This window comes from Gymnoscopelus microlampas (genome assembly GCF_963454915.1).
Source record: "Gymnoscopelus microlampas genome assembly, chromosome: 15".
Lineage (NCBI taxonomy): Eukaryota > Metazoa > Chordata > Actinopteri > Myctophiformes > Myctophidae > Gymnoscopelus > Gymnoscopelus microlampas.
Window position 1 is genome coordinate 539513 of NC_139952.1, and position 18808 is coordinate 558320.

General features: G+C 50.9%; 1 protein-coding gene across 2 annotated transcripts in view; it reads right to left on the bottom strand.

Moving 5' to 3' along the window:
- smad10a (SMAD family member 10a) overlaps positions 1 to 18808 on the bottom strand; it is an 86721-nt gene that overhangs the window by 15684 nt on the left and 52229 nt on the right. Inside the window, exons 5-7 of one of the 2 annotated variants that reach the window (XM_084080029.1) lie at positions 17518 to 17541; positions 15801 to 16019; positions 12047 to 12337 (exon numbers count right to left, since the gene is read on the bottom strand). In XM_084080029.1, coding sequence (XP_083936155.1) covers positions 12047 to 12337; positions 15801 to 16019; positions 17518 to 17541 — 534 coding nt within the window. The remainder of the gene's footprint in view (positions 1 to 12046; positions 12338 to 15800; positions 16020 to 17517; positions 17542 to 18808) is intronic. The other variant, XM_084080030.1, reaches the window with a different exon arrangement.

Genomic DNA, 18808 nt, shown 5'->3' on the forward strand with positions numbered 1-18808 from the left:
TGATACCGCCCCATGCAAGGACCTCAATATAACACTGATATTGCCCCATGTAAGGACCTCAATAGAACACTGATACCGCCCCATGTAAGGACCTCTATATAACACTGATACCGCCCCATGTAAGGACCTCAATATAACACTGATACCATTCCATGTAAGGACCTCAATATAACGGAAGGTCACATCCGATGTAAACCCAGGTTCTCTGAGTGGAGAGACTGGCTCTCCACTACATATTATTCAATATGTACGGGAACTGACCCCCAGGGGCAGTGCTCGTGGATACTCTTTAAGACACATCACTCATGGTTGCCCTGCCCTGATCTGCGATCAGTGGGGTATTTAACTCCCACCCAGGCAGAGCCACTTCGATTAACTTTGATTGACACGAATTTCGGAGCGGCTCATTCGTGGAGAGCCAGTCTCTCCACTCAGAGAACCTGGGTTACATCGGATGTAACCTTCCGTTCTCTATCGTGGTCGAGACTGGCTCTCCACTACATATTATTCAATATGTACGGGAACACTCTAAGACACACCGCGAGGAAATAAGCAGACCCAGCTGCCCCCGCGGCAGCCCGAAGCAGTTTAAGCCCGAAGTATCAGAGCCCAAGGCGTGCTCCAAAATCCTGCCATCCAACGAAGTATGTAATACTCGTGGCCTAGGCGCAAGACGCTACCTAGGCCCAGCTGGCGTCAGCCAGTCAACTGATTAGCCACCTAGCTAGCCCGCAGGGCGCAGGGCTAGCTTACCATGCACGACATCACTCCGAGCCCCGGCCCGTCCTACGGGAGCCGGGGTCTCGGAGCCGGAGCCGATGAGGTAGCAAGGCCCCGTGCCGAGCGTGCCCGTACTCCTGTCGTTGGACTGGCTTGCTTGCCTGTCTGTACGCCTCTTGGATTGTTTCCACCACCCAGTGAGAGAGCCTAGCCTTCGAGAGTGGTTCCCTAAGGCGGCTATGCCTATAACAGACAAAGAGCTGGTCCGTTGTCCTGTGGGCCTGTGTCCGCTGACAGTAGGTCCTCAAGGCCCTGACAGGGCACAATAAAGACTGCCCGCTCGGCCCTGCTTCACCGCTTCCCTGCGGAGGGTTGAAGGGGAGCAGCTCAAAGGACTGACCGGCTCGGGACTCTGACCAGACCTTAGGGTGGAATGCAGGGTTGGGCTGCAACCACTGTGTCACCGCACTGACGGAGCTATATACCCGAACGCGGTAGCTGCCGCCAGCAACACGCCCGTATGGTGCATGACTGTAAATGACAAGGAATGCACTGGCCGCATGTTCAGGAGAGCCGGGGCACAAGGTGTGCCGTGGCTGCCATCAGCCCCAAAGGGCATAGGCACAGTCAACCTGGCTGTCAGGGTGGCCCGTCCCCCTGGAGCAAGGGACCAGTCCCTAGGGATGGAGCTCGTTAATTTTTATTGATAATGAGCACCTTATCGAACCTGCTTATCGAACCGAGCTTTTATCGAGCCCACTATCGATCTTTTTCTATTATTAAGAAAAAAGACGTGAGGCGAAAAATTCTGAACAGAACCGGTATCTTTTTTTATTGGCCAGTTGTGACAGTGAGTTTGTGGCTGACCACTATCTAAAATTAAATGAAGATGACAAAAGTAAAAAATATTTTTGCCTATCATTAAAACAACCATTCATATAATGTGCAATAAGTGTTAAATGGCTTTATATTATGAATAGTACTGTAATAATTACTATAAAATCTCCATGTCTCTTCAACTTTTTATAAACAAAAAATGCATAGTTATTTTTTCTATTCTTTTTTCTTTGTTTTAACCAAAATATATCACGTGCACTACATTTTACTAGGGCATTCAAATACAGTACTTTTCTAACAGACAGAAGGCAAGTGACCTTTTTACTTTTGGAAAATAATATTGAAGAAACGGTTAATGTGTGTACTGTCACTTTAAAAGCACAATGTATACTTCATCGTACGACGGTGTCACGCACCAAACATGGCCGATCTCCAAGCTCACACTGCGTCTGTTCGCACCACGTTGTGAGCTTGTAGATCTGCCATTTTCGGCAACGATAGACTGAGGGACGGACAGCGCTGTTTGGCACAACTTGCAGCTATCAATACACTTTTAGACCAACATGTTTGTGCCAGCGTGGGTGATTAGATTTATTTCTTGATCGCCTCTTGTTTTGATAGTTTAGACATGACGTCATGGGCCGCTACACTCGATAACAGGCTCGACAAGCCTAAAGCTTATCGAAAACCGGGTCTCGATAAATTCATGCCCGGGTATATAATGGACCCGGTTTTCGAGCTCCATCCCTACCAGTCCCTGCTCCGGCCTCTAACCCATGCGGAGGATCCTCGATTGTGAGCGATGACGCCTGCAAACTCTCTTGTCGAGGCCCAAAGTGCCGCCGGAGCCTGGCCACATTGTTGTGGCACTGCTCCTCTGAGCAAGCCCGCACCAGCCGGTCATCCAATTCCGGATGCAGAGGCTCTCCCGACACCAAAGTCCCAGGACTGCGTCCAAGCACCTTGTAACATGCGGGGGGCTACTCTTGCTCTCCTTCAGGATTTTGTTTGTTTTACCTATAAACGAGCCACAGCAGCGACCCCAAGAGGGGCGACACAACGCCCACTCTCCGAACTGCGTACTGCAGTTGGAGAAGTAGGCTGCCAACACTTGTAGTCTTCTCATAAACAAAATCCATCCCTACAGACCTGTCCAAACCAGGCAGGGCAGGTAAAGAGGGGGAGCCATAGCCTGAGCTTGGCTCTCACCGCTCTGCCGCCCTCGGACGTTAGTCTGTTGGGCAGGAGTAGAGACGGCCACACACCATATATGTTGCGCTCCGCTCGTCCCTGACAGTATGGATGCGCTCCGCTGGAATCACCAGACCCGGTTCTCCAGCAAACTACCCCACAGCGCGTGTAAACCGACCCAGTCGACGATACGCTGTATAGTGTGCAATGACTGATTCAGGGGACCCCTGGCAGACCCAGCACGTTCTGTCTTGTGTCGCTGAGACCAGATCCACAGACAGAACTCCGCCACGGACACGTAAACCGACCCAATCGGTGATACGCCGCATAGCGGACTATAATGGCCGCCCAGGTTGTGTTCGACAGACCACCAGACCGCCCGCCAAGTGTTTCCACTGACGGAACTGTTCAACTGACTACCAGCGCGCCCCGCCCAGTGTCTCCACTGACGGGACTCCGCCATGGACGCGTAAACCGACCCAATCGGTGATACGCCGTATAGCGGGCTATAATGGCCGCCCAGTTTGTATTCGACAGACCAGCACGTCCTGTCTGTGTCACTGGCAGATCGACAGACAGAACTACACCACGGTCGTGTGAACTGACCCCGTCAGCGATACGCCGTATAGTGCTTTATTACACCTGAACGCAGGAGCTGCCGAACCTGGCAGCAATACGCTCGTATGGTGCGGCTCTGCCACCCTGGGACGTTCAGTCTGTTGGGTTGGAGTGGAAACGGCTTGCCTGTAAACCTCTTTTTCTTCTTTTGTTTTTCTTTTCAATCACTTCCCAGCACGCTACGGCGCCTATCTTGACACCCTCAGACAAGAAGGTCGCCTGCGTCCATTGTCGGAGTGACGACGCACACTGTGCTGACACTACCACCTTTTGAGAGCCCATGGAATGCGGTATCCTGAGAGACTGCATCCACCTCTGAAAAAGTCTCATGTTCAGTCTGCCCAGCTGAATCAGGCTCACGGCCGAGGCCATGAGTCCGGCAGCCTGCATGCAAGTCCTGTACGTGACCTTGCGCCCTAGGCGCATGGACCTCACGCAAGCCAGGAAACTCGCTATCCTGTCCTGAGACAGGCGCGCGACCATCCTGGTGGAATCCAAGGATATCCCCAGGAAGGTGGTTTGTTGGGACGGAACCAAAACGCTCTTCTGAACGTTGATTGTGAAGCCCAGGGGCTGTAGGTGAGCGATGGCCACTCTGGTGTGGCGCGCCACCTCTTCCCTTGAATCCGCTGGCAGCAGCCAGTCGTCTATATACGTCGCCAGACGCAGACCCTGCTGCCGCAGCGGGGCTATAGCCGCCTCCGTGCATTTCACGAACACCCTGAGGCTCAGTGACATGCCAAACGGTAGCACCGTGTACTCGTACACTCTGCCTTCAAAGCCGAAGCGCAGAAATTTGCGGTGCGGTGGATAGATTGGGACGTGGAAGTAAGCATCCTTGAGATCTATACTCGTCCACCAATCTCCCTGACGAACCTGCTCCAGCAGCGTTTTCGTCGTGAGCATACTGTGGAGTATCGCCACAATGCCGCCTGTCAGGTAAGCACCACACCAGGGAGAGGCCATGGGACAGAGACAGAGGGAGACCTCGCAGGGAGCGCACCAGCCTGGGCAGCGTCATAGAAGGGCGTTACCTGCCAATCACCATCATGAATCAGCCCCAACTGAGCGCAGCTGCGACGACAGGTTAGGTGTGGCACCAATCTACAAAAGTGGCTACTCTGTCTCAGTCTGGCATTGGCTCTCCTGGTGAATGGACGGGTGCTACAGGCGGTAAGGCAATTCTCCACTATTCCTGCACATTACTGAATGTTTATGAATTGTAGTGTTAAAGGACGCTCTCTGTTTACTCCTAGGCAACCTGTGGGAGTTAATCACACATACCTGAGCACAATGCATGGATACTGAGCGATGACGCTGTGGCGCACGGACCCAAACAAAGAGACATTGTGATGCATGAAAATACCCCGACCCGGGGTGAATTTTGAGTTGGACTTTATTATTTGAAGTTACATGAAAAGTAATACCAAGGGCCTGCGGGTCATATATCTGGAAAGGTGTCAAATAAATACCCTTAAGTGGGCTTGTACCCTGCATTTTGTGTTTGGCTTTGATCAGTTCCCCACATTTGGTGGAGAATGCGGGCATTCTGATCCACGCCAAACCCAAAAAAAAAAAAAAACATGGAGCAGGCCAACGCACTTACGGCCCTGTTGAGGAGCCAAACAGATTTGCAGACAGCGGTACAAAAATTAATTGACAGAATTAGCCGTGATGTGGCTAGCACACGCGCCCCTAGAGAAGTACTCACTAAATTGACACCAGAAGATGATATTGAAGCGTACCTGGAGGTGTTTGAGCGCACCGCAGCCCGAGAGAGGTGGCCAGTCGGAGACTGGGCCTCACTCTTGGCCCCATTCCTCACCGGCGAGGCCCAGCGTGTGTGCCGGGACTTAACCCTCGCCGATGCCAGAGATTACAGGAAACTGAAGGACGCCATCCTCGCCACCCAGGGCTACAGCCTCCCAGCTCGAGCGCAGCGCTACCACAGCTGGGCCTACAACTCGGCCTTTCCACCCCGACCGCAGGTGGCGGCTCTACTGCGCAGCGCCCATAGCTGGCTTACCACCGGGGGAGATCCACCTATCATCGACCGCTTAGTGATTGACCGATGCATACGTTCGTTGCCGCCTGACGCCCGCAGATACGCCTCCCAAGTGAGTCCGAGTTCACTGGAGGCACTCGTGGCCCTCTTGGAGAACCACCAAGTGAGCGTGGACATGATGAGGACCACGCGCACCGAAGCCGCCAAGGGCCCTGGAGAGGAGAAGCCCGGCCGCGACCGTCGAAGATCGACGCCACCGAACCCACCTGCCGCCCGGACCGAGGCCGCGGTGGCCGAAGGGCCCACCCGAGGCCCACATCAACGCCGCTGCTATGTCTGTGGACAGGCGGACCACATATCCTGGTCGTGTCCCGAGAGAGAGCGCGACGTTTCCATGGGGACAGCAGCCAGCTCCGACAGCGCGCGGCCCTGTCTGCACACCGGTACCAGCCCTCACCGCCAGACGCGCCTGCCCGTGAAGATTGGCCGAACCGACACGCACGCCCTGCTTGATTCCGGCAGCGCGGTGACTCTCGTACGAGCAGACCTGGCCGGAAAGCTCAGCTCCACCACCGTTCCAGTAACCTGTGTCCATGGCGATGTGCGTCACTATCCGGTGACACAGCTCCGCGTCCAGACGCCCCGGGGGGACGCAGTGGTGCCAGCCGGGGTCGTGCCCAACCTGCCCGTGCCACTGCTGATCGGCGCCGACTGCGTCCTCTTCGCCCGGTACTGGGACCCCGGCCTACTACGCGGCACAGCCCGCCACCGTCGCCGACGCGCCCCGCGCCCGGCGCCTCCAGGCGCGCTCCACGCCTGCCCCGCGTTCCGCGCCGCCACGCCGGCCGGCCTGAGTGACAGCTCCCCGGCAGGGGATGGGGGAGACGAGAGAGACGCGAGAGACGAGAGAGATGAGAGGAGAGGAAAAGACCAGAGACGGGAGGTGGAGGACACACAGGCCACGTCAAGCCGGGGGGCCGCGGGCCCCGCTGATGTTGCGGACCCCTTCGCCGAATTCCCCGGCGCCGAAGCTCTCGAACCACCCCGGGCTGGGGGGTTCGCCACGGCGCAGTGGACCGACCCGAATCTGGACATGGCGCGCCGGAACGTGGCCGCCATCGACGGAAAGAAATGTGAGGGGGTGAGTGCATTGAATCCCCCATTCTTCCTTGTAAAAAAAGACTTGTTATATCGGGGTGTGTTGGACAAGGGGGGGGACCTAGTCGAGCAACTACTGGTACCAAGAGAATATGTGTCACGGGTGTTATATTTAGGACACACGCACCAACTAGGAGCGCACTTAGGAATACAGAAGACATACGAGCGCATATTGGCCCGCTTCTACTGGCCCGGGGTTAAGCGGGCAGTAGAAGACTTTTGCAAGGGTTGCTCTGAATGTCAAAAGACCGCTCCACGGCCCACGTTTCATAATCCTCTGGTACCAATGCCAATAATCGAAGTGCCATTTTCACGCCTTGCCATGGACATTGTGGGCCCATTGCCAAAATCCAGTCGCGGTCACCGCTATATCTTAGTGATACTAGACTATGCCACTCGATATCCCGAGGCCATACCCCTGCGGGCGGCCTCGGCTAAAGCGGTGGCCCACGAGTTGTTGATGCTGTTTAGTCGGGTGGGCATAGCAGAGGAAGTACTAACGGATCAAGGCACCTGTTTCATGTCCCGAGTAATGTCACAACTGTATAAATGGCTGAAAGTGAAGCGCATTCGCACCTCCGTCTACCACCCACAGACGGACGGTTTAGTCGAGAGGTTTAATCAAACTTTAAAAAAAATGCTGAAAAAACTAACTGATGTGGACGGGAAAGACTGGGACCAGTTGATTCCGTATGTGCTTTTTGCCATCAGAGAGGTACCACAATCGTCCACGGGGTTCTCACCATTTGAGCTGGTGTATGGCCGGAGGCCCCGTGGCCTATTGGACATCGCCAAGGAAACCTGGGAGCGCCAGCCTTCTCCCCACCGCAGTGTGGTGGAACACGTGGAGCATCTCCAGGCCCGGGCGAAGGCCATATGGCCCCTGGTACGAGAGCATATGGAAAAAGCGCAACGGGACCAGGCTCGCATATACAATCGAGGCGCCACGCTCCGCGAGTTCCAGGTGGGAGAGAAGGTCCTGGTGTTGGTCCCCAGCTCGGAGTGCAAATTCCTGGCGAAGTGGCAGGGACCATACGAGGTCGTGGAGAAGATGGGGCCCGTGGACTATCGGGTGAGCCAGCCCGGCAGACGAAAAGGCTACCAAATCTACCATGTCAACATCTTGAAGAAGTGGATCTCAGCCCCCCGACTACCGCTGCCCGCGCTGATGACCACCGTGCCCGCGCAGACGTTGCCCCCGGTGCCCATAGGAGAAGACCTCGTCCCAGCCCAGACACAGGACATCAAGGACCTGCTGGGGCGGAACCGGGACATCTTCTCCGAACTCCCCGGCCGAACCACGCTCATCAGGCACGATATACGCACGGACCCTGGGAAAATAGTGCGCCAGCGGCCGTATCGAATCCCTGAAGCCAGACGAATTGCCATTAAAGAAGAGGTGGCCAAGATGCTAGAGTTGGGAGTTATCGAGGAGTCCTACAGTCCATGGTCCAGCCCGATCGTGATAGTGCCGAAGCCAGACGGGACGCTGCGCTTCTGTAATGACTTTCGAAAATTGAATGACGTCTCCGCCTTTGACGCATACCCGATGCCCCGAGTGGATGAACTGATCGAGCGCCTGGGCCCGGCCCGGTTCGTCAGCACGCTGGACCTGACCAAGGGCTACTGGCAGGTGCCGCTGACGGACCGGGCCAAGGCGAAGACAGCGTTCTCCACGCCCGACGGGCTGTTCCAATACACGGTGCTGCCGTTCGGAGTCCATGGCGCGCCCGCCACTTTCCAACGGCTGATGGACCGTGTACTCCGCCCCCACCGAGACTACGCTGCCGCTTACCTGGACGACATCGTGATCCACAGCCCGAGCTGGAGCCTCCATCTGCAGCACCTCCACGCCATCCTCGGGGCGCTCAGACGAGCCGGGCTGACGGCCAACGCCAAAAAATGCCGCATCGGCCTGACGGAGACCGACTACTTGGGTTTCACGATCGGACGAGGGTGTGTGCGGCCCCAGACGCGTAAAGTGGAGCGGATTCGGGAATGGCCCCAGCCCAGGACAAAAAAGCAAGTAAAATCATTCCTTGGCCTCATGGCTTATTATCAAAAATTTGTAAAAAACTACTCTACTATTGCAGCCCCACTGTATGATCTGACATGTCAAAAGCGCCCCAACCACATTGTCTGGACGGCCGAGACGGAGGCCGCGTTCCAGACCTTGAAGAGCGCGCTCTGTGAGGAGCCAGTGTTAAAAGCCCCCGACTTCAGCCGGCCCTTCGTCCTCCACACAGACGCGTCGGGCACCGGGTTGGGGGCGGTCCTCGCACAGGTATTTGATGGCGAGGAGCATCCAATTACCTACGTGAGCAGAAAGTTACTAGACCATGAGAAAAATTATGCAACAGTAGAAAAAGAGTGTTTAGCGGTGAAATGGGCTATTCACCACCTACGTTATTACCTGTGGGGCCGTACCTTTACCCTCATTACAGATCATGCACCCCTAAAATGGATGGCCACCAACAAGGACCGGAACGCCAGAGTGACGCGGTGGTTCCTGGAGCTACAAGACTATTGTTTCAAGGTGGAGCACCGGCCCGGGAAGGACATTCCACACGCAGACGCCCTGTCCCGCATGTATGAAGTAGAGGAGCTGGAAGCCCCCGGACCAAGCGGCGGGCTTAGGGGGGGGATATGTGGAGTATCGCCACAATGCCGCCTGTCAGGTAAGCACCACACCAGGGAGAGGCCATGGGACAGAGACAGAGGGAGACCTCGCAGGGAGCGCACCAGCCTGGGCAGCGTCATAGAAGGGCGTTACCTGCCAATCACCATCATGAATCAGCCCCAACTGAGCGCAGCTGCGACGACAGGTTAGGTGTGGCACCAATCTACAAAAGTGGCTACTCTGTCTCAGTCTGGCATTGGCTCTCCTGGTGAATGGACGGGTGCTACAGGCGGTAAGGCAATTCTCCACTATTCCTGCACATTACTGAATGTTTATGAATTGTAGTGTTAAAGGACGCTCTCTGTTTACTCCTAGGCAACCTGTGGGAGTTAATCACACATACCTGAGCACAATGCATGGATACTGAGCGATGACGCTGTGGCGCACAGACCCAAACAAAGAGACATTGTGATGCATGAAAATACCCCGACCCGGGGTGAATTTTGAGTTGGACTTTATTATTTGAAGTTACATGAAAAGTAATACCAAGGGCCTGCGGGTCATATATCTGGAAAGGTGTCAAATAAATACCCTTAAGTGGGCTTGTACCCTGCATTTTGTGTTTGGCTTTGATCAGTTCCCCACAATACGAAATTTGAAAACCATCCTGTACCTGTTCAGGCCTTTGAGGTTCAGAATAGGTCTTACGCCCCCCCCCCCCCCCCCTTCTTTTTCACCAGGATATATTCCGAGTAGAAACCGAGCCGGTTCTGATCCGGAGATAGTTCTCTGATAGCACCCTTGCTCAAAAGAGCTGATACCTCGTCCCGCAGCGTGATGGCCGCCTGGCCTGACGCTCGGGAGAACACTACCGTAGTGGACAGTGGAGGTGAGCTCTTGAATTGTAATCTGTATCCTTTTTGCACGGTGCGTAACACCCAAGGATGTGGATTGCAAGCTTTCCATCTGGAAAGACAGCGAGCGAGAGGATTCGTGGGGAAGGTGGGGCTGCTGACGTCATCTGCCCTGTCGGGTTCTGATCGTACGCTGGCGAGGGAAGCCCGTGACGTCCGTGACGTAGACGGGGATTCCCACTGACCGTCGACATCCGCCCTGTTCCCATGGGAACGCGAGGCCTCGCCGCTCTGAGTGCCGGATGCAGCTGCCCTAAGGCAGTGTTCAAGGGTTGGAGAGAAAACGACCGAGCCTGGCCTCTCTCACTCTAGCCGGCAGGATGAAGCAATTCATGCACGCAGAGGGGTCCAGACTGCCCGTGCGCGCATGTTCCATCCCCAAGCAAGGCATACATCTATCGTGGCCGTCCCCCAAGGGCATCTTTATCCCACAGCCCAGAAAGACGTGGGGCGCTGGGCTGGCCAAGTTTGCTATATTATTTAAGCTATGTATGCAAATCTATGTACCTAAATTATATATAAAAAAGGTATATATTCGTAGACGTATGTATTTGTCTATCTAATACTCATATACTCAATACTCGAATATTGTATACTCATATACTTAATATTCGTCCGTCTATATAATTGTATATTAAATACACTTAATCTCTATAAGTGTATGGGCAGAGCCAAGTGTCTCTTTACCTTCAAGTCAGTGATTTTGCAGCGAGTGCAGTGGGCTGCCAGGAGATAACTCCTAAACTAGCGCCACACCGCCCTCTTGTGCCTGCGGGGCACAGTGCAGCCCTTCCCTAGGGCGCACCCAGGCCCCTCCCCCCACGCTGACGCCCTGCGTCGACGCGGAAGTAGGTACACGCTGCAAACCTTTCTCTGTTTGTTTGTAATAGATTACTTGGCTCCGCCGACTCCGAGGGCTTCCTCGGCCACGGCGGCAATGACAACCGGTAGTAGATGGCCCGGAGGTCCGCCGACTGGGTCAGCCTCGCTTGGGTCCTACCTCAGTACCGCGCCCAAACCAGCAACCGCCCTGGTCCGCCCCCTGACTGGGTCAGGCTCGGAACCAGGCTGCAGCCGCGGCGCTGGCGTTGTCGGCGATCCAAGCGTTCGGCCGACAGACGGCTTGCCACTTGATCACTCGAGCAGAACAGATGCCGCCCTGAACCGCCCTCTGACTGGGTCAGACTCGGAACCAGGGTGCACGCCGCGCGCCAGGAATAATATGGAATAAACTTGTGTTGGTGTAAATATGGCAGCAAAGCGTCCCGAGAGGAGCCTCACCAGACCTGCTCTCTACCTAAAGTAAGTGGACCACGTCGCCAAACACCCGTTCTGTATACTGTATGTCTTAAGCTGAGTCCACTAAGCGTCTGCTCTCGTGGAAATCAAAGAGTCGAAGTGGCTCTGCCTGGGTGGGACTCAAATACCCCACTGATCGCAGATCAGGGCAGGGCCACCATGAGTGATGTGTCTTAAAGAGTATCCACGAGCACTGCCCCTGGGGGTCAGTTCCCGTACATATTGAATAATATGTAGTGGAGAGCCACACTGATACCACCCCAGTCTGTCTGTCTGTCCGTCCGTCCGTCCGTCCGTCCGTCCGTCCGTCCGTCCGTCCGTCCGTCCGTGTGTGTGTGTGTGTGTGTGTGTGTGTGTGTGTGTGTGTGTGTGTCCGTCCGTGTGTGTGTGTGTGTGTGTGTGTGTGTGTGTGTGTGTGTGTGTGTGTGTGTGTGTGTGTGTTGCAGTGTTGTGTGACTCACTGTGTAGTAGTGTAACTCACTGTGAGTGTGTGTTAGGTGTGTAGTAGTGTAGTATAACTCACTGTGGGTGTATGTTAGTTGTGTAGTAGTGTAACTCACTGTGGGTGTGTGTTAGGTGTGTATTAGTGTAACTCACTGTGGGTGTGTGTCAGGTGTGTAGTAGTGTAACTCACTGTGGGTGTGTGTTGTGTTGTATTGTATTGTGTTATGTTGTGTAACTCACTGTGAAAAGCACTCTGTTGACTGGGTGTGAGTTTGGAGGGGGTGTAACCGTTGTGTCCGGGGGTCTGAGGTGGTGCGGGTTGAGGAGGGGCCTGGGGGGCTTGGGACTGCTGCTGCTGCGACTGGGAGCCCTGGGGCTGCTGTGGAGCCTGCTGCTGTGGGGGTCCGTGGGTGGGGGTGGAGGGGGGCGGGGGCGTCGGGGTCATGGGGGTCATGACCTGGGCCTGAGGGGAGGCAATCTGGAGGAGGCCTTCGCTCTGCAAGGGCAGCATAGAGCCCGGACCACCCGACCCTAGAGGAGAGGTCAGAAGAACACGTGGTTGCAGTGTGGAAGAAGTACTCAAATGTTTTACGTAAAAGTATCAATAATACTGCAAATAATAGTAAAAGTCCGGAATTCAAAATGTTACTTGAGTAAAAGTAACCTATTACCGAAATTTGGTACAAATCATCTTTGGAGATCACGCTTCGATTTAGAAAACCGGGCCACTCCTAAATCAAAGATGGCAGCCATTTTTTTTCAAGATGGCCGCCAACACTGTTTTTGCATTTCTGCATATCTTTTAATTATTTGAGGTCAATCACCAAATAGCACTCCCATAGTATGTTTTTGAACATTTTAAAACAGGAGTTACCATTTCTAACCATCTAAATTAAAACATTTCAAAAACACGCCATACAACTGTGCTCACAGTCAAACTCAACGACAAAATCTCATGACTTCTGAACATGTATAAATGTTTTCCCATCTAGTTCTGTGTCTTCCTCTGTGACTCCAGCCACCCGCATGTCGTCTCTCACCGCATCCTTAAACCACCGCTTTGGCATTTGGCCTTTCGTCAGTGCCACCGTTTCCAAGCCGTACAGCCTCATGGCTGGTCCCCCTACCGTCCTATACATCTTCCCTCTCACTGGTATCCTTCTGTTACAAATAACTCCTGCATACAGAAAAACATCACATGGATGCACCTGGGACATATCAGTGTTGTAGCCTGGGGTTGATCTGTGTTTCGGGTCTCAACATGGGTGGTGGGTACGCAACATACACCCTCGCCGAGGTGACCCGGGCTGGGGTTTGTCAAGCGCCCGACTTACATCCCAGTAGCTACCCACGGTCAGTCCTCTTAGGGCAAGACAGGGCCTCTCAGGCCGCTTATCCGGGGCTACTCTGCCAGGACTGGGGGAGAGCGGAGGATATGGCATGTGGAGGGACTAGGCTCTGTGGATGGCCTTCTGGCCGGGCTCCTCCTTCGTCTCACCAGGTCCAGGACCTGAGCGTTGCACCAGACTCCCCTGTTCTAAACATTTAATTCTGCCGTGGTGGTACTACAGGCTCCACTTGCAGCTTGCTTGAATAGCCCTAAAAGGCCTCACCGTGGATTTGTTGGGCTTCCTCCTCACGGAAGACACAGGCTAGGGCGCTAACCCATATTGCTCCCGGATGCTGTCTACATTCCGGCTGTCAACCGTCTCTCCAGTGGTCACCAAACTATTCCTGGTTGTCACATAGTCTATTCCTATGAGCCACTATGCATAGAATAACACCGACACTGTCCTCCATCCGTTCCCTCAAAGTACTCCTTCCATTTTCTCAACACACTGTCTTTGGTTAATAGAACATTTCCAGCCATCCTTCATCACCTTAACCTCTTGCTCATCCTTCCCATCTCAGTACCTGTCTAAACAATTGGTGCAGGTCCTTTTCTCCCTCCTTGGTGTCCAACCTTTCATACAACTTCTCATACTCTTTTCCTTAACCCTCACCACTGTTCTCTCCGCCTTACCCCTTATCTCTTTGTACTCCTCCCTACTTTCTTCATCTCTCTGGCTGCCTTTCTTATCTCCTCCCTGAGCTCCACAGAGCATTGTTCTTTCTTCATCTTCACACCTAACATCAGCTCCCAGTACCTACCACAGGACTCAAGCCATGCTACTCGATATGCTGAGTTGGCTTCACCTTCACCGTAAATGGTAACTCCTATTTGAAAATGTTCAAAACATACTATGGGAGTGCTTTTTGGTGATTTGGTAATTTACCTCAAAGAATTATAGTCAGAATTATGCAGAAATGCAAAAACAGTCACATTTTGGCAGCCATCTTGAAAAAAATGGCTGCCATCTTTGATTTATGACTGGCCCGGTGTCCTAAATCGAAGTGTGATCTCCGAAGATGATTTGTACCAAATGTCTCGCTTGTATCACCATTTGAACAATTCTCCCAAAATATTGCTGTTAACTAGGCCACTCCCATTGAAACGCCCCCTTTTAGGCAATTAGCATGAGCACACCCACACACCTTCATATTCACATACTTGAGCAACATTTCAGCCTACTAGGACAAAAACTAGGAAGATTTGATCAACTGCTGGTGGCCATTTTGAAAAATGGCTGCCACGCCCACCAGGGTGAGAATTTGTGATGTCCCAATATCCAGTTTTGTTCCCAATATATCAATCAACACTTCTGCCAAATTTGGCGCTTTAATCGTAAAATTGAACGATTAGGCGGATTTCTTGTGCCACGCCGCCCCACTACTAGTATGTCACATGATGTACGTGTGCACCCCCTGGACATGACACTAGTATGTCACATGATGTACGTGTGCACCCCCTGGACATGACACTAGTATGTCACATGATGTGCGTGTGCACCCCCTGGACATGACACTAGTATGTCACATGATGTACGTGTACACCCCCTGGACATGACACTAGTATGTCACATGATGTACGTGTGCACCCCCTGGACATGACACTAGTATGTCACATGATGTACGTGTGCACCCCCTGGACATGACACTAGTATGTCACATGATGTGCGTGTGCACCCCCTGGACATGACACTAGTATGTCACATGATGTACGTGTACACCCCCTGGACATGACACTAGTATGTCACATGATGTACGTGTGCACCCCCTGGACATGACACTAGTATGTCACATGATGTACGTGTGCACCCCCTGGACATGACACTAGTATGTCACATGATGTACGTGTACACCCCCTGGACATGACACTAGTATGACAAGGACTTACCCCCAGACCAACCCTTGATGCTGAGTGCCAAGCAAGTATGACCAGCCTGGGGAATCGAACCCGACCTCTCAGTCTCAGGGCAGACACTCTAACCACAAGGCCACTGAGCTGGCATTATCATTATAGACCTATGTTTATTTGTATGATAATCACTTACACCTAGGGCTGTCTAATTAACCCAACGTATCAAAGCTGACACAGAATCAAAAGCCATAGGTTAATCGAATGGCTTACCACTGTGAACGAGTGAACTACTCGTTCACAGTGGTGGAAAAAGTACTCAAATGTTTTACTTAAGTAAAAGTATCAATACTGCAATGTACAAGTAAAATGTTTGAAAATAGCAGATCTATATCTGCTATTTTCAAATATCCCAGGTATAAAATAGGGCTAAAGTGGTTAATGTATGTTTTATAATGTAATAATCTTTATCTGCAAAGTAACTAGTAACTAAAGTTTTCAAATAATTGTAGTGGAGTAAAAGTACAATATTTGCCTCTGAGATGTAGTGGAGTAGAACTAAAAGTATAGACAATTGGAAATACTCCAGTAAAGCTAAAGTACCTCAAAACTGTACTTACAGTTACTTTACACCACTGCTCGTCCACTAATTGTAATCAAGGGCAAAAGTTTGAAATAACTGAGGTATTGATTTTAAGCCCTAATATTACCCTGATGAGTCCCATAAGCCATAATGCATCTTTGGGTTATTATTACCAGTGGGAGAGACGGGCAGATTCGGGTAGAGGGTCACAGATGGGGGGGGTCCACGGCCCGGCTCAGGGGGCAGCTGTAGGGAGGGGAGGGGCTGTCCATAGTGGTCTGTAGGCGGTAACTTCAGGGCCCCCTGGTGGTCTGAAGGGTGCATGCCAGGCGGGAGGTCCATCTGGATGCAGTCATGTATGTATTCCTCCTTGATCAGCCTGCCTGGGGGGGCTGGGGAGAGAGGGGTCGGTTAGAGCAGTGGTTCTCAATCTGTAGGACGGGACCCTTACATGATTTCGGGGCGGTCCCCAGATGACAGTGAAGTGACAATTTAAGTACTTTTAAGAAAAGAAAAAGAAAGAAAGAAAGAAAAGAAACTAGAAAAAGTGCTCCTCGGAGCACAGGTCTCCGCCAGGTCAGGTAGGTTATTGTGGCCTCCTGGTGGCGCTATAATATGCCAATGTGAAAAGGGGCGCCATTTCTTCTTAGGACTTGCACGGCAATCGGACACTGCATTCATGATTTGAGGCATTTTGTTCCAAAAATGTGTTTTGCTAAATTAGACCTGCTGGTGGCGCTATCACAGGCCAATGTGAATAGGGTGGCATTTCTTCCTCGGCATAGTGGGAATGTGTGTGCAAAATTTAACGGAAATCACACGTTGCGTTCATGATTTGAGGCATTTTGTTCCGTGCGGTGTTGTCCGTGGACAACACCGCACCGACTCGCCCCAAAACACGCTCATCCCCATTTTTTTCACGGACCAGCGGTTCTTGTAATCTTGTATTTGTTTTACTGAGGATAAGGTTATAAATAAGTTCATGGTTAGGCATACTTTTACCGAGGTTACGTTTAGGAATAAGGTTAGGTTTAGGCATAGTTTACTGAGGTTACGTTTAGGAATACCAGGTGAATACCGCCGGATTTTCCCCGGGGCGACTGTGTTTTGGGGCGAGTGTTTTGGTATTCGTCTGTATTGGGCAACTGAGCATGCGTCCGCAATAACACAATATTATTATCAGATATTAGAAGTATATTGGGTTTAGTACCAAAAAAGTTTTATTCTGGGAAGGTGAAATCAGACTCCTCCATTCATTGCACTGACCCAAGTTTATATATTTGTATATATATATATATTCGGCCTCCTGGGGGCGCTATAACAGGCCCATGTGAAACATATGAGGCAGAGGTTCTGAATTGGCATCCAGGGAGTGTGTGTGCACACTTTCATTATAAAATATTATTTTACTGGTTTCTTCATAAGAAGTGCAATCATTCTGCCTTCAAATGTGCCCAAGGCACACCTGTATTCATATAAAAAATAGCAGATCTACAAGTTAAAAGTTGTTTTTGTTGTTATTCGGATATATATATATATATATAGAGCTGAAGTGGTGAATGTATGTTTTGTAATAATAAACAGAATCTACAAAGTAACTAGTAACTATAGTTGTAGTGGAGTAAAAGTACAATATTTGCTCTAAGATGTAATGGAGTAGAAATATTGAATATTGGAAATACTCTGGTAAAGCAAAACTGTACTTACGTAAGCTACAGTACTTGCTTTGCATGTACTTTTCCACCACTGGTTAGGTGCTGAGCAGTCTGACTCCACACACACACTGTTTGTTTGTTTGTTTATGTATTTATTGATGCATTAATTAATTAAGTAGAGTAATATAGGTGATACTCTTATTAATCTTATTATTATCATAGTGTAAGAACTCACCTGTGTTTTGCAGACTGAGACCCACTGGGAGGACGGGACAGAAGAAGAATGCAGACACAGCGTTATAAACAGACAAAACGCCATCTTTTAACTTATCACTGCAGATGATGATGCACATAAGAACAGACTAGGGATGGGACAATATGAAAATATGCTTAAAACTTAAAATGCCACTTTTGTTAACCTCTTGAACCCCCAGCATCCCTATTCTGGGGGGAACGCTCGCCAAAAATAGCTCACAACGCGTTGCATTAACGCGTTGTGAGTTTGTAGATTGGCTTTTTTTTTGGCGAATGGATTTGTGTTGAGTGAAGTAAGAGCGTACCAAATGCTCTCTTTACAGGCGGTGCTGAATTTGCAGCTCAACAAAAGCTCATTCATCCTAGTGCATGATGGAGGACAACTTCGCGATAAATTGAAATCTCCGCGATATGATTATTGTGAGCGCTTTCTTTTTTTATCACGATAAAGGATAATAACGATTATCGTCCCATCCCCAGTAGTGGAAAAAGTACTCAAATGTTTTACTTAAGTAAAAGTATCAATACTGAAATGTAGAATGTAGTAAAAGTCTGGAATTCAAAATGTACTTGAAGTACAAAAGTATTGGTATCAAAATGTACTTAAAGTACCAAAAGTAAAAGTACAAAAATGTTTGAAAATACAACGCGTCGCACCGCTTGTAGATCGGCTATTTTCAAATAGCTTAGGTATTACATAGGGCTAAAGTGGTTGATCAAATAATTGTAGTGGAATAAAAGTACAATATTTGCCTCTGAGATGTAGTGGAGTAGAAGTAAAAGTATATACAATTGGAAATACTCCAGTAAAGTAAAAGTACCTCAAAATTGTACTTAAGTACAGAGTAAATGTACTTAGTTACTTCACAACACTGCCCATCCTTAAAGATGGAGTGCCATGATATTTTTCAACCCTAAAACCTGATCATAAGGTATTATTATTATGTAAGGATTTGTTTTCAAAAAAAAAAATTGTACAGAAATTGTTAAAAAAAATGTTTTATGTGGACACGCCTCCAGTTCATTAAGTATGCCTGGTTCTCACCTTAGCACCTCCTCCACCACCTTAGCACCACCCACCTGTCCTAGTCCCTCCTCCTCCTCATGCCCACACCTGTTGTGTTATGATAATGAGGGGGAGGGTATGTTTTTTGGGGGCTCTGTGATGTCACTATGCCCCTGTTTTTGGATTGGCACGTTTGACTCTCAAGGTTTCAGCCTCCAGGAAAAAACTCCAAATAGTCAGAGAAGACATGAAACACCATAAAACC